Source organism: Anabrus simplex, chromosome 2 (genome assembly GCF_040414725.1).
Source record: "Anabrus simplex isolate iqAnaSimp1 chromosome 2, ASM4041472v1, whole genome shotgun sequence".
Lineage (NCBI taxonomy): Eukaryota > Metazoa > Arthropoda > Insecta > Orthoptera > Tettigoniidae > Anabrus > Anabrus simplex.
Genome location: NC_090266.1, coordinates 738,284,668 through 738,299,414, shown reverse-complemented (window position 1 = coordinate 738,299,414; position 14,747 = coordinate 738,284,668). Strand labels below are relative to the sequence as shown.

At 40.0% G+C, this 14,747-nt stretch overlaps 1 protein-coding gene across 2 annotated transcripts in view; it reads left to right on the top strand.

Moving 5' to 3' along the window:
- LOC136864422 (neurofilament heavy polypeptide) overlaps positions 1–14,747 on the top strand; it is a 316,402-nt gene that overhangs the window by 212,083 nt on the left and 89,572 nt on the right. For both annotated transcript variants that reach the window (XR_010859304.2, XM_067141398.2), the window contains exon 8: positions 4,418–4,485. Coding sequence is in view for 1 of the 2 variants with exons in the window: in XM_067141398.2 (XP_066997499.2) it covers positions 4,418–4,485 (68 nt within the window). In the remaining variant the exon portion in view is untranslated. The remainder of the gene's footprint in view (positions 1–4,417; positions 4,486–14,747) is intronic.

Genomic DNA, 14,747 nt, shown 5'->3' with positions numbered 1-14,747 from the left:
AAACATTCCTCAACTGGCCACTGTTGCAAAAGTAAACTCTGGCTCTGGGTGCTTGATCATTGTCTGCTGGCCTAGCCGGGGACACTGACTAAGTCGCCAACATCCATGTTTAGATGGAACACTAGTATTTTCATTTTGCCGTTGAACCATAAAGGGAAAAAAATTAAATTTCAACAGTAGTACATTCAAAATGTATACAGTATTATAAAAGATGAAAGACCAGTGCATATCATCTGTCAGTAATGATCAGTATGTTAAAATTAATAAGGTTTCCCTAACACTTTGATGAATTCTATAGTATTTGGATAAAAAATCTAGGTTTCTTCTTAAACATTTTTTGGATGAATTGGGATGCTTTTTATAGAGGGCTTGTTCTATAGTTGATAATCGGGCGAATGGGGACGCCGGTCCTGTGCGTCTTAGGAAGGGCTTTAGCAGTGGGAAGGCCTGGGTTCATGCTAATAAATTTTGTTCTTTCCTGATCTGATAATAAATACGAGGTATTCTTTAGGGTTTGCTTGAGTAGGCGTTGGATTGTCTGAGTAGGATACTTTCTAACTGTGGAAAATGCACTGTCGGTAAAAAAATCTTTTGTTTTACCTACATATTCGTTTTTTGTTTTTTTTTTTTTTCATTATAGCAGTTGTGTTGCCCTTGTCTGCTTTTGACCATGAGATACTTTTTTTTTTTTTAATGATATTTGTTTGTGGCGTCGACCTCTGTAGATCTTTTGCCACTACTTGCACCATATGATATGAACCTGGGTGTAATTGTATTTCAGAAGTTTAGAGTGTTGAATGTGAGGAAGGAACGTTAAGGACAACACAAACACCCGGTCCCCTGGCCAGGGATATTAATCATTTACAATTAAAAACCCTTGACCGGGCCGGGAATCGAACCCGGGGCTGCCGGGTGACAGGCGGACGCGTTGCCCCCTACACCGCGGGGCCGGACAGAATTTCATGTTAGTCATCTTGAACTTTTTCGTAGCTTACAAATTCTTCTATCACAAGAAGAATCGTCAAGCTAAAGAAATTGAGTGAGACCCTACACTAATATTAATCCTGGAGACACAAACATGGGAAACACATACAAGAAAAATACACACGCATCTGCCCCCTGCCTCCTCCCCCGCCCAGTAAAATATTATAAATACACACGTTGAATTTAATGACGAAACCGAAATCAATGCAAGTCATCTTCTGGTCCTTTAAAATCCTTATCTGATGATGTGGATATAAGGGAATGGCATTATTTATCCTTATTATCTGACTTTAAAATGGGATAATATTATGATGACCAGAAATTTCTTAATTGGTTCCTTTAAAATGACACTACAGCTCTGACAATCAAGTTCGTTTATAGCCTTATACTTGAAGGCATTCCTTACACAGCCTGGACGGACAGCATATGTCTGCTAACTAACTGAGTTCTTTCCTTTTACTCTTGCAAGACTGGAGATCAGAAACCACCACATTCTCTTTCGATGGCACTCAACTGACAGGCACATCATGGCTATCCGAAATGTCTGCATTCTCCTGGACAATCGTAATCCAGCTTGAGAATACCTGTACTGTCCAATAATAACCTCATAAATTCATAATTCTTTGTGTTAAAAGTAGCAGTAAACTCTAGTCTTATTCACCATATTCAAACCTTTGATTCATTAAATATCAACCAAATTGAGGTCTGTGCTAACTTTTGCAGTCAGAAATACACTCAAACTCTGTAAATTAATGAGGAAAACCTATCACTAGGTTGTGTTTACTATGAGAAACAACCGTGCCTAAAATACCATGGGTTTGATTAAAATGATGGTCACATCTTCACGCTCAAAAAAAACCCCACACAATCTGCCAATAGCATGCATCAAACTACACATTTACATTAATAACCAGAGTGCGTCCCTACATCTTAACCGTTCCTGGGTTCAAAACTAGTGGGCCTTCACAGTCTGCTAAACACAAATGACACATTTTTTACTAACCATGAGAAGGTACTTAGGGCATTCAATAATCCTTTCGTGATAGCTAATTTAAATAATATTAAATGCTAAGTTTCCCAAATTAAGACTGTCGTTAAGTGAATATATAAGTGTACACAAACACGGTCCCGCTTGAATCATATAATGAAAAGACATGTGCTGATAAACAGCATTAATATTACTAATGTATTGACAATATTTACAGCACGTTCTTATTTCTTTACATGACTACATAATTAGACATAGCCGGTACTCACTGATCTCATTTGATGGTGAACTTTGGGCTGGGAAGGACTCAACTAAGATGCTTAACAAGGCCTCATACTGCTGAGGACAACTGATAGCTTCACGCATCACTGGGCCATTGAGCTTTCCATTGTCCAAACATCCTCTTCCTTCCTGATACTGCTGGGGGAGGGGAACTATAAAGGAGGGTAATCTCGTTATTGATTGTTTCGCGAGTGTTGCACTTCGAACTAGTAGTAATCGTTGAGCAAAAATGTCAGTACGGTGCTCAGGCTATGGACCTTAACGCACCCTTAAAATTCACTGTTAAAGTGATATTGTTTAGAAATGCAACACACTTCTAAAATTCGCATAGAAAGTTTACAGTTTATTATTCTCACTGTCAAGAATTGCAGGTGACCTGCTTCCATAGTACTGATATAATCTACTGCCAATTACAAAGTCTTTCTTCTTGGCTAATAGATCTACACCTCAATCGACAATCGGCACTAGACATCTGACATGATAGACATAGCCATACGTTTGACATAGGAGACAATTGACCCACTTAACCCTGGAGGGGCTTCCTTATAAGTGGTTTCTGAAGATATGGCGACAAGAAACAAACTTGCGAACATTCATAAATGTTGTTCTCCTCTTAGGAGTTGTAAAATCCTTATAATCACGCAGGTTATATGTTATACTAGATAACATTAGAGATAGGCGTGCTTAAAATTTGATTGCTGGTTTCCAAAATATTAATCTATTTATTTTCACATCAGACTCACCGTGCAAATGAAATAGGGGGTTCGCTGAAATACAACCCGTCTCCAACTGTGTTCATTGATCTACTTAAGTCCAACTGCCTCAACCTTCAGCTAGGTTTTACAGGAACATATAATTACCATTTATTATTGCATTAGTATTCGTAATTAATTTGGTGCTCAGAGGGTTTGACTATTATTTCCAGTAATTAACCTTGGTCTCAAAGATACCATCAATTTTCCATTTAACTTTCATGTTGGTAGACCCGTGACATTATCGGCATGTTGGCATAAAGGAATTTTGCTGTTTTGTTTTCTGCTGGTGAATTTTTAAAGGATCTTCTGTCTCCCTCATCTGTTGTAGCTGGCTCTCTCTCTTGACTCGGCCTCCCTGAATTCCATTGTCCCCAGTCATGAAATTTAACCGACTCAGCTGCATAGTCTTCTGTTCGAAACTACTGTATGTGCTGCAAATAAGATCCACGACTGACCTCAGTTCCTGGATCCTGGTATCTGTACCACTAGGGTACAGTATGTTCTATGATTTCTGTTACTGATTCATGAACATGTTATAATTTTGTATGTTTTCATTTTATTATTCTATTTTGCATCAATTATAAATTTGTTCTTTTCTTCTATGTTTTGCTTTTGAGTTTGTTTCTTTGTTTGTTGGGCTTTCATTCCAAAGACTGGTTAGATCCTCAACAGCTCTACCATTAGCTTGTCATAGGATGGCCTAGGCATAACTTAAGAGGCATTCTAGGGAAATGAGGAGTGAGGTAATTTCTGGTTGCTTTTCTCAGCAAGCATGAAGTTGTTAATGCTTATCAGTTTGCCAAACCCACTGAAATGCTTGCACCAACTGACGCTATGAGTGACATTTTCACACCATTCATAACAGGGACTGGCTGCACAAGGGATGGCATTACTAGCATCGCTCATAGCACAGTCACTGTCATATTGTCAAAGCCAAGGGTGAGACTGAGACAGGTTACTGAAAGTAACAAATTTGATCTAGCCCATACCTGAAGATGGAAGTGCACTGTAAACACAAGGTCTCGCCAGCAAAGTCCCCTTTAGCGTATAACAATTTAAAATAAATGTAAAATATTATTATACTGCTTGTATTTGTATTTTGCTGTTAGTTCTATTCAAATGCAATTTTTTCACATTATTACTATCAGAAAACATTATCTTTTGATCAGAATTACCTCAAATTCCATGTTCTTTTCAAAAGACTTTTAAATACTACATTATAACTGTATAAACACAACAAAATGCTACATGTAAAAATCAAAATGGTACATTTCTGATTTCAAAATGCTAAAAGTCTCCACCCGTAATCATTAGCTATATAATCTTTAATTTCCTTTTCGTAATGATTCTTTTTACCTTTCTGTAATATTTCATATGTAATATACTTCCTTCTTTTCTTTGTTTTTAGAAAGAACTTGAAGAAAATTAACAGGAATGAAAAGCATGATGGTTCAAAGAAGGCAGAGTCCAGCAAAGGTAGGTGTTCATGTTGGATAGTTTGTATAAGATATTAAATCATGAACCTCAAGCCCTTGTGTATGCTTTTTCAAGTTTTATTTCTTATTTTTGGAGTTCATCATAAGGAAAATAACAATGATGGAACATAAAATAGTGTGGGTTTTTTTAACTGTCACATTATACAAATTTCATATTCTCTAAAAACTTGTTCTCATTGAAACCTTTATCAGACGTGCCATCTCCTCCGATTTAAGCAGGAGACTCCCTATTTTTGGTCTTTCCTCCCTCTCTCCCAATAGCAGATACTTATCTCCCAGTTTTGAGAACATATTTACCAGGTGTACGCATAAGTCTTCCGATTTCACTAAGAGATGCGAACAGTACGCAGCGTTTGAATTTAACACATACGTCAGTTTGTTCGTCTGACATTAACCTACCAACACACACAAGTTGAGTCCGCCAAATTCTAGCATCTGTGTTGTATCGTTCAGTGATCATGTCGACATTTGTGCTTGAAAAACAACATTTGCTTTTCTTATTTAATCAAAAGAAAAATGCTGTGTAAAGTCATCGTTTGCTGGTAGAAACATATGGTGAACACAATCCATGTGAGACATGGTTTCGACAATTTAAACGTGGTGATTTTAATGTGAAAGACAGTGCGCGCTCTGGTAGACCACAAACGTGCGATGACGAGCAATTGCAGGCGTTAATGGATGCTGACTCAACTCAACTCAACTCAACAGCAATTGGCACGTGCATTAAATGTTTCACAAAAAGCAATCAGCAGACATTGACGAGCAATGGGAAAGATCAGTAAACTCGGAAATGGGTCCCACATGATTTGAATGAATGGCAAATCGCGAAGTCACTTGTGAAATGTTGCTTCAGTGCCACAAAAGAAAATCATTTCTGTACCGAATTGTGACGCGTGACAAAAAATGTTTGAAAACCCGAAGCGGAGGAAACCACGGTTGTCATCTGACAAAGTCAGTCCTTCAACACCAAGGCCAAATCACTTCGGCAAGAAGACCATGCTTTTGCTTCCATTAGTGCGTACAATAACAGTCGGTGTCCATTAAATTTAATGAACTATTGATCTCAGCCTCCTTAGTAAATTTCATGGGCCATTGTAATTATAGCCTTAAATCAATCTGAAAATAATACTTTTAAATATTAAAACAAGAAGCTAGAAAATTAGCCTTGTAACCTTATATACTTAAAATTCTGGTACACTAAGTGTGATAATGGACTACACTAAATAAGAATTGTGATAAAATGTCATTGGAGCACTATCACTTAGTCATTCTAAAACCATATGTTCCGAGACTAAAACTAGATCTTCTTATACAAACTTTTGAAGTCCTTATAAAATGTCTCATTGAAGTGTCTCCTATTTTTCCAAATGCAATGGTAAAAACATACGTTCTAACAAAATGAAAGAGATATAAACACAGGAACTCTGTCTTGCGAAAGACGTGGTCAATGCTGCTACTGTTGTCATTAAATGTGAAGGTAATTTAAACTCTCAGCTAAAGTCTACATGAATGAACATTTTATCTCATCATCATTACTTGTTGTTACTTTCATTGATCTGTCTCTGTCTTATCCTTGTCTTTGTCAATATGAAAGTGACTGAGGTATGAGCAATGCTAGTAATGCCATTCCTTGTGCAGCCAGTCCCTGCTATGAATGGTGTGAAAATGTCGCTCATAGGGTCGGTTGGTGTATGCATTTCAGTGGGCTTGGCAGACTGATATGTAATAGCAACTTCTGGCTTGGTAAGGAAAGCAACGGGAAACTACCTCACTCCTCATTTCCCTAGTATGCCTCTTCATTGTTGCCTAGGCCATCTATGACAGCTGATGGCAGAGCTTTTGAGGATCCAACCAGCCTTATGGCTGAAGACTGAACATACATATCACAATCATAATCATCATAAGTGTTTTATTTGTCTTGTCAGTTTTTGTTAAATCTTTTAGCTGAAGATGTTCCCTAATTGGGATGAAACATGTTCTATTTAGCATTATACTCAGAGATTAAGCTGGATTATGTTATGTAAATAATAAACTAGCTGTAAGAAACTGACAAGTATTGGAATGTGGGAATCTCCTTGTAACATAACCTTAGTTTTGTTGAGCCAATACGGGACAAAATATGAGCTTTATACGATCTACATCACCAGGTGCAGGATCGGAACAATCATCACTCCAATAATCCATGATGCAGCAGCTAATTTTGAAATGTTGAAGCAAATAAGGGACAGTTGACATCTTGGGTAGAAATGTTACGGGACGAGGGACATTTTATTCATATATGGGATAATATGAAGGATGTGGGAATTATAGGAACATATAAGCCTGGTAGAGAGGAAAGAGACATGGAAATATTTGAGAAACTAATTGTATTTTTATTATTATTATTATTATTATTATTATTATTATTATTATTATTATCTTTACGTCGCACCGACACAGATAGGCCTTATGGCGACGATGGGATAGGAGAAGCCTAGGAAGTGGAAGGAAGCGGCCGTGGTCTTAATTAAGGTACAGCCCCGGCATTTGCCTGGGATGAAAATGGGAAACCACAGAAAACCATCTTCAGGGCTGCTGACAGTGGGGCTCGAACCCACTATCTCCCGATTACTGTATACTGGCCGCACTTAAGCGACTGCAGCTATCGAGCTGGGTATTATTATTATTATTATTATTATTATTATTATTATTATTATTATTATTATTAGCATATGTCAAGGAAATCATATACATAATGTACAATGTATACACAATAACAAAAAACATTGATTCACTTCAGGCATTAGTGTTATCTGTTATATCTGAACATCCAACTTTTCAATCCACTGTAGTGCTTCCGCTGTTGGAGATAGGAAGTCTTCCAATCTATCTGGATAAGCCTGTATTTGACACTCGCTTACAATGTGGGGGAATAGTCTGGCGAGGGGCTCCACAGTCACATTCTGGAGATGGTACAAATTTCCACTTGTAGAGAGAATCCCTGCACCTTCCATGATCTGTCCTGATCCTGTTCAGTCTGGACCAAGTTGCACGTGACAATTGGGATCCATTTGCAATTTTTTTCCCTGTGAAGATGTTATGCAAGGGCAAGTCAGGAGAGTTATTCCAGCGGCCTTTCCACTCCTCCAATGCATTGAAGTTGGTGGACGTCTTCAGAGCAGCATCACAAAGGGGTGGATGTCATGATTTCAGTCTTCGGAGACTAAGAGCTGGTAAGTCATTTAGAACAGGTAACAGAGGATTCTTGCAGATCTTGTTGTATTCTCGAACAAGAGCACTGGATCTTCATAAGTCAGGTGGCATTATTCCAGACAACAGTGGGAACCAGTGAACTGGAGTTGATCTGCTGGTACCAGATATAAGACGCATGCTGGTATTCAATTGTGGGTCAATATACTTTGTATATGGGCTATTAATCCACGCTGGAGCTCAATAGTCAGCAGCAGAGAAAACCAGTGCTAAAGTTGAAGAGCGCAGGATGTTTGCAGTAGATCCCCAAGTAGTACCAGTTAGCTTCTGAATAATATTGTTTCAGCTTTTCAGTTTCTTCGACAAGTTCAAAAGATGTTGCTTGAATGATAAAGTCCTGTCCAAAGTAACACCGAGATATTTTGGATACCTATTGTGATTAAGTACTCGATTGGAGAAGGTAATATTTAGTTTTATGTTAGCAAGCCGGTTGCTCAAATGGAAGCAAGAAACCTCTGTCTTGGCTGTAGTGGGTCTGAGTCTCCATTTCCTGAAGTATTCTGTATATATGGGTAAGTCCTGAGTCAAAATGTCTTCGGTTTTCTCAGAGATCTTGTGTTGTGTGGCCAGGGTCGAGTCATCAGCATAGTAGAACTTTCTGGATATTGTTTCTGGAAGATCAGAGATGTACAGATTAAACAGTAGTGGCGATAAAACTGATCCTTGGGGCAAATCATTATGCATTTTTCTCACTGAGTTTTTCTTTTCACCTAAACAGATCTGGAATTTCCTGTCGCTGATCATGTTGTTGATAAGCTGTGCAATCATTCTGCAGGGTATAGCTCTGAATAATTTATAAATCAATCCTTCCTTCCATACGGTATCAAAGGCACCAGTCAGATCCACAAAGACAGCAGATGTTTTAAGCTTTTGCTGGTATCCGGCTTCACTGTAAGATGTTAAAGAAAGTACTGGATCGCAGGAGTTTCGGTTAGGTCTGAAGCCTGCCTGAATGAGTTCTAAAATGGTTGATCCAATTCTGTTGTAGATAAGCCTTTCAAAGAGTTCGTAGCGACAGCTAAGGAGGGCTATTTTTTCTGTAACTTTCGGGTCAATTTTCAGGTTTTCCAGGCTTCTATATGGAAATAAATTTAGCTTTCTAGAAGTCAGGTGGGATTTGTCCAGTCTGGAGAATGTCCATGCAGAACTGTGCCATCCATCTCTTTGCATTCTCTCCCACATGTATGAGGAATTCTGGATGAATTCCATCGAATCCAGGTGCCTTAGCAGGTTTTCGTTCTTTGAGAGCCTCTTGAATATCAAGGGCTGTAAAGGGATGTGAATAGCTAGATATGCGAGGTGCTTATGATTTCAGAGCACGAAGCTGGCATCTGACATACTTTGTATGCTTCTTATCAGCTGGAGCTCGGGAAGTTGTTACAATATGGGAAGCTGTTTGGTCAGTTGTCACCTGAGGTTGACCCTTCACTACTGGTGCACCTCTCCTAGCCTTCTAAGAAGGCCCCAGGCCTTTCTGCTAGAATAAACGTTGCTCACGTCCGCAGGCAGGATTTGCCTTCTCATTGCCATGCACGTGTCCCCCAGGTGGTGCTAAGCAAGCAGCAGCAATAGGCAGCCAGTCTATCCTAGAAGCTCCTGGCTATCAAATTATGTCAAAGACACCATGAGAAACTATTAGATTATACTCATAAAACAAATAATGATATGGTAATAATTGGGGGAGATCTAAACTTACCTGAAGTTGAATGGAATGGAATGGAATGGAATGGAACTGGAAGTGAAGCCCATGAACAGACTGGCAAATAGGTTGATTTGGGAAGGAGGATTTACACAAGCAGTACAAACACCAACTTGCCTCAATAACTTACTAGATGTATTCATGGTTAAACCGTAGAAAATTGTTGATAAAACTGAGGTAATTGAAGGAACAGGTAACCATAAGGCTGTAATAATGGATGTAGGACTGGTACCAAAAAGGCTTATAAGAGGGTCACACAAGACAAGAAATAGTACAGAAAATCTAAAGTTCATGAATTCGGGACTTACCTTAAATTGCAATTCAGTTGTTGGATAAGTAGAGGGAGTAATGTAGATACACTTTGGGCAAACTTTAAAGGAATCATTTGGGAAGGAAAGAAGAGATTTGTACCTGTTAAGAAGGGTAAAATGACCTCAGACCCTATTTATTATTCAAGGGAAGTAAAAAAATTAAAAAGAAAATGTAGAATAGTAAACAGGAAAATCAAAAGGGTAGGAAGAATAGAGAAACTAGAAAACAGCTAATAAGGGAACTCAGTAGAGGGAAAAAGGAGGCAAAAGATAATTACATGAATGGCATACTTCATGAGGGTAATTTCCACAAAGGGAAATGGAAAATGCTGTATTCATATATTAAGAATTAAAAGGGAAAAACAATCCAAATTCCCACAAGGGTGGGAGAAGGGGGTGAACACTTTTTAACAGATAATGAGAAAGTAAATCTATTTAGTAGGGAATTCATAGATTCAGTAGAAGATTGTCAGGAGTTGGAAACAGAAACAGAAGATAGAGAGGGAGAGACTCATAAGGAAACAAGAAGCTTCTCATTCACAAATGAGGATCTGGGGAGGTATTAAAGACAGTGGGGTGGTACATTGTGCCATATTTAAAATTTCTCTTTGACTATGTCATATGAAATAGTGTAGTACCAAAGGAATGGAAGGAATCTATAACAACACCAGTTTATAATGGAAAGGGTGATAAAAGGAAACCGGAGAACTACAGACCAGTCAGCCTAACCAGTGTGGTTTGTAAAATACTAGAAAGTTTAATAGCAAAGTATGTTACAGGCGTATGTGAAGATAAAAATTTGTTCATGAGGAGCCAGTATGGATTTAGAAAGAAATTGTCTTGCGAGGCAGAACTGGTGGGATTTCAGGAGGCCAGTTGGATTGCATAGCCATAGACCTTTTCAAAGCATTTGACAGTGTGGAACATGGAATATTATTAAAGAAATTGGAGGGAATAGGATTGGGCATAAGGGTTATGCATGGGATACAAACATTTCTAAAGTGTCCGGCTCCATAGCTAAATGGTTAGCGTGCTGGGCTTTGGTCACAGGGGCACCGGCTTCGATTCCCAGCAGGGTCGGGAATTTTAACCATCATTGGTTCACGGGGGCTGGGTATCATCGCGACACGCAGGTCGCCTACAGGAGTCAAATAAAAAGACCTGCATCTGGCGAGCCAAACTTGTCCTTGGACACTCTCGGCGCTAAAAGCCATACGCCATTTCATTTCTAAATTCAAGAGTTCAGAAAATCAAAGGAGGAAATCATGTATCGCAGGAAGAGAAAGTTTGAAAGGGAATTCCACAGGGTAGCATAATCGGCCCATTACTTTTCTTAATATATGCAAACGATTTAGGGAATGATGTATGTTCGGTCTCGTTTTCGAGTTATTTACTCATGTTGAACGAGGCCTACCTCTTCCCACAGTCCACAAAATGTACTTCATCATTAAGTGCAAAGGGAAGGCCAACAATGTACATTACATACTTAATTTATTAAAACTAATTACACTGTACAAAATATACATTAGGACGCTGTGGTCCATGATGTAGCGCACCAAACACAATACCCACACTAGTCCAAGTCTCGGAACGCACTGACGCCAGTGAGGCGCGTGACTCTGTCCCCCTTCCACTGGGGCTGTAGCAGTCTGATTGTGCTGACCTCTGACGAAAGAAAACACATGGCATTCAACAACATACCGCCCACCTAATTTATATATAAATTACAAACATAAATATTATTAAGAACAATAAAAATTAGCACTCACACTGAAAAAGTCAAATGTAAAAACCAAAGTTTTAGCACCTAAAAGATTACACCTTTTCACTAATTACACTTTTTCACTATATACAGTTTCAACCTCTTCTGGGAAGACACAAAGTTTTGCAATTGGGCGTTTGAAGGTCCCCTTGGGAGTGCGAATAGTGGCAACTCGCACCAAGCCGTCAGCACCTGCGTGTGTATCTAGCACAATCCCTGTCAGCCACACGAGAAGTGGCAAGTTGTCTTCCTTGAGAAGAACCAGAGTTCCGGGTTGAAGGTTGACCTTTCCTGCTGACCACTTAGTCGGCTGCTGGAGTTGACATAGATAGTCCCTTGACCACCGCTTCCAGAAATACTGTCTGCAATGCTGAAGTAGTTGCCACCTGGACAGACGAGAACCTGAAACTGTAAGTAAATCTGGCTCTGGGATGGTTGTGAGAGGTTCTCCAATCAGGAAGTGACCGGGAGTCAGGAATGAATAGTCATCAGGATTATCAGACAATTTGGTTATTGGTCTCGAATTCAGGCATGCCTCAATCTGGACTAACAATGTGGACATTTCTTCAAAAGTCAGTACAAGATTTCCTGCAACCTTCTTCAAATGGGACTTAGTAGACTTTATGCCAGCCTCCCACAGCCCACCAAAATGAGGGGCATGCGGTGGAATAAAATGCCACTGGATTCCACATTGTGCTGCGAAGTCATCCACCTTCCTCTGATGTACTTGAGATCTGAAAAGGGTGTGAAGCTCCCGTAGCTCGTTTCTTGCTCCCACGAAGGTACTTCCATTGTCGCTGTAGATATTCTGGCAGATACTCTGACGTGATGTAAATCTACGCAGAGCAGCTCGGAACGCATCAGTTGACAGGTCAGAGACAAGTTCAAGATGGATCGCCTTGGTAGCCATGCAGATGTATAGAGCAATATAAGATTTTAGCTTTGTTTTGCTCTTACGGTTCCCTTGTTTAATGTAAAGTGGACCCCCATAGTCAACTCCGCAGTTCAAAAATGGTCTGTTGGGTTCTACCCTGTGGTGTGGGAGCTGGCCCATGAGTTGAGTTGATGTACTTGCCTTCAACTTGTAGCAAGGGAGACACTTATGTGTTATGTGCCTAATGACGGACTTACCATTAAGTATCCAATATCGTTGTCTAATGGTTGCAAGCAAAAGTTGGGGAAGTCGCATGTTCTCGCACATTTCTAACAACCTGGTCACATGATGATTAGGTGGTAGGATGATGGGATGTTTCTGGCTGTACGGAGCTTGAGATTGTTCCAATCTGCCGCCCACCCTAAGCATCTGGTTTGCATCTACAAAGGGATGAAGAGACTTCAACTTGCTGTCCTTTGCGATCGGTCTTCTAAGTCGCAGATCTTGAAGTTCCTTACCATATTCTCGTTCTTGGGCAGTGCGAATGATCCTGTGCGATGCCTTTTGAAATTCTACTACAGTCGGACTTCCCACCTGTCTCCTTGAAGCAGCATGCCTGAGGTTGTTCATGTATCTCAGTATGAAGGCCATGACTCTCACCAGCCGTGACCAAGAAGAAAAGCGTTGGACTAAGTCTTCAAGCAAATGACTAACAACAAGTAAGCAAACAGCTGTTTTCCATTGCTCTGGTACATCAGTGAGTTCAGAAGTGTTCTTCATGTCGTTGACAGGCCAGGTTGATGGTGGCTGGTAGAGCCAGGATGGTCCCGCCCACCATAACAGATTGTCTTGAAGAAGATGTGGTTCAATCCCTCTCGAAATGATGTCAGCTGGATTGTCCTGTGACGTCACGTGGTTCCATTGTTCTACAGATGAAAGTTGTTGTATCTCAGACACTCTGTTACCAACAAAGGTTTTCCAAGATGCGGGCTCTCCTGCAAGCCAAGCTAGTGCTATGGTAGAATCAGTCCAATAGTAGTTTTGTTCAATTTTGAGGTTAAGAGCAGTTTTAACCTTATCCATTAATTTTACAAGGAGTAATACTCCACATAGTTCAAGTCTAGGGAGGGAAATCTGTTTCAGTGGTGCTACTCTGGATTTGGAGCTTAACAGCACTACTGTTACATTATCCTTGACATCTATACTCCGTGGGTAAACAGATGCTCCAAAGGCCCTTTCTGAAGCATCAGAGAATCCGTGTACCTCATATTGTTTAATCTCTCCATCTCCCATCACTCTTCGAGGGATGCGAATGTCGTTGAGTGATGGCAAATGTGCGTGAGACTATTCCCAAGTAGTTAATAGCTCAGGAGGCAAGCTCTGATCCCAGTCCACTTTCGCCTGCCATAAGTGTTGCAAGAAAATTTTACATTTTATTGTTACTGGACCTAAGAGTCCCAAAGGATCAAAAATGGATGAAATGCAGGATAACACACTACGTTTTGTCCAGGTTGTGGTCTTCTGGGTGTGACTGGTAGCTACAAACTGGAAGATGACCTTTAGAGGATGCCACAGTAGTCCCAATGCCTTAATGGTACCCTCTTCCTTGTCATCCAGACTCCAAGGCAGTTGTGATTCTTGGTGCTCAAGAGGTATGTGCTCTAAAAGAGTGGGATGGTTAGCACACCATTTACGAAGAGGAAAGCCTGCGCTACTGAGTTGTTCGATCAGCTCTTGTTGCAGACTGAGTGCATCTCCAATGGTATCTGCTCCACTCAGAACATCATCAACATAGAAGTCTCTTCGTAATGTCTCCGACGCTCTTGGGTATTGCAGTGCACCGTCATTGGCAAGTTGTACCAGGCATCTCGTGGCTAAAAACGGCGCTGCTGAGGTACCATAAGTTACAGTGGAAAGTCAATAAATCTGGATAGGTTCATTCGGAGATGAACGCCATATAATGCGTTGCAGATCTTGGTCATCAGGATGAACTAGAATTTGCCTGTACATTTTTGTAACATCTGCAGTGAATTCATACTTATGTGTTCTAAATCTCAATATGATAGAATACAAGTCTTCTTGCACCGTAGGTCCAACCATCAAGATATCGTTCAGTGAGTAGTTACTAGTAGTTTTAGCAGAGGCGTTGAAGATGACTCTGACCTTAGTGGTAGTGCTGGACTGCTTAATTACAGCATGATGCGGCATGTAATATGTTGGCTTATTAGTTTGCATTGTCACAAGTTCCATGTGATGAAGATCAGCATATTCTGTCATGAACTCAACATAGTCCTTCTTCAAGTCTGGTTGGCGATGTAACTGATGTTCAATTTGACTGAGACAACGA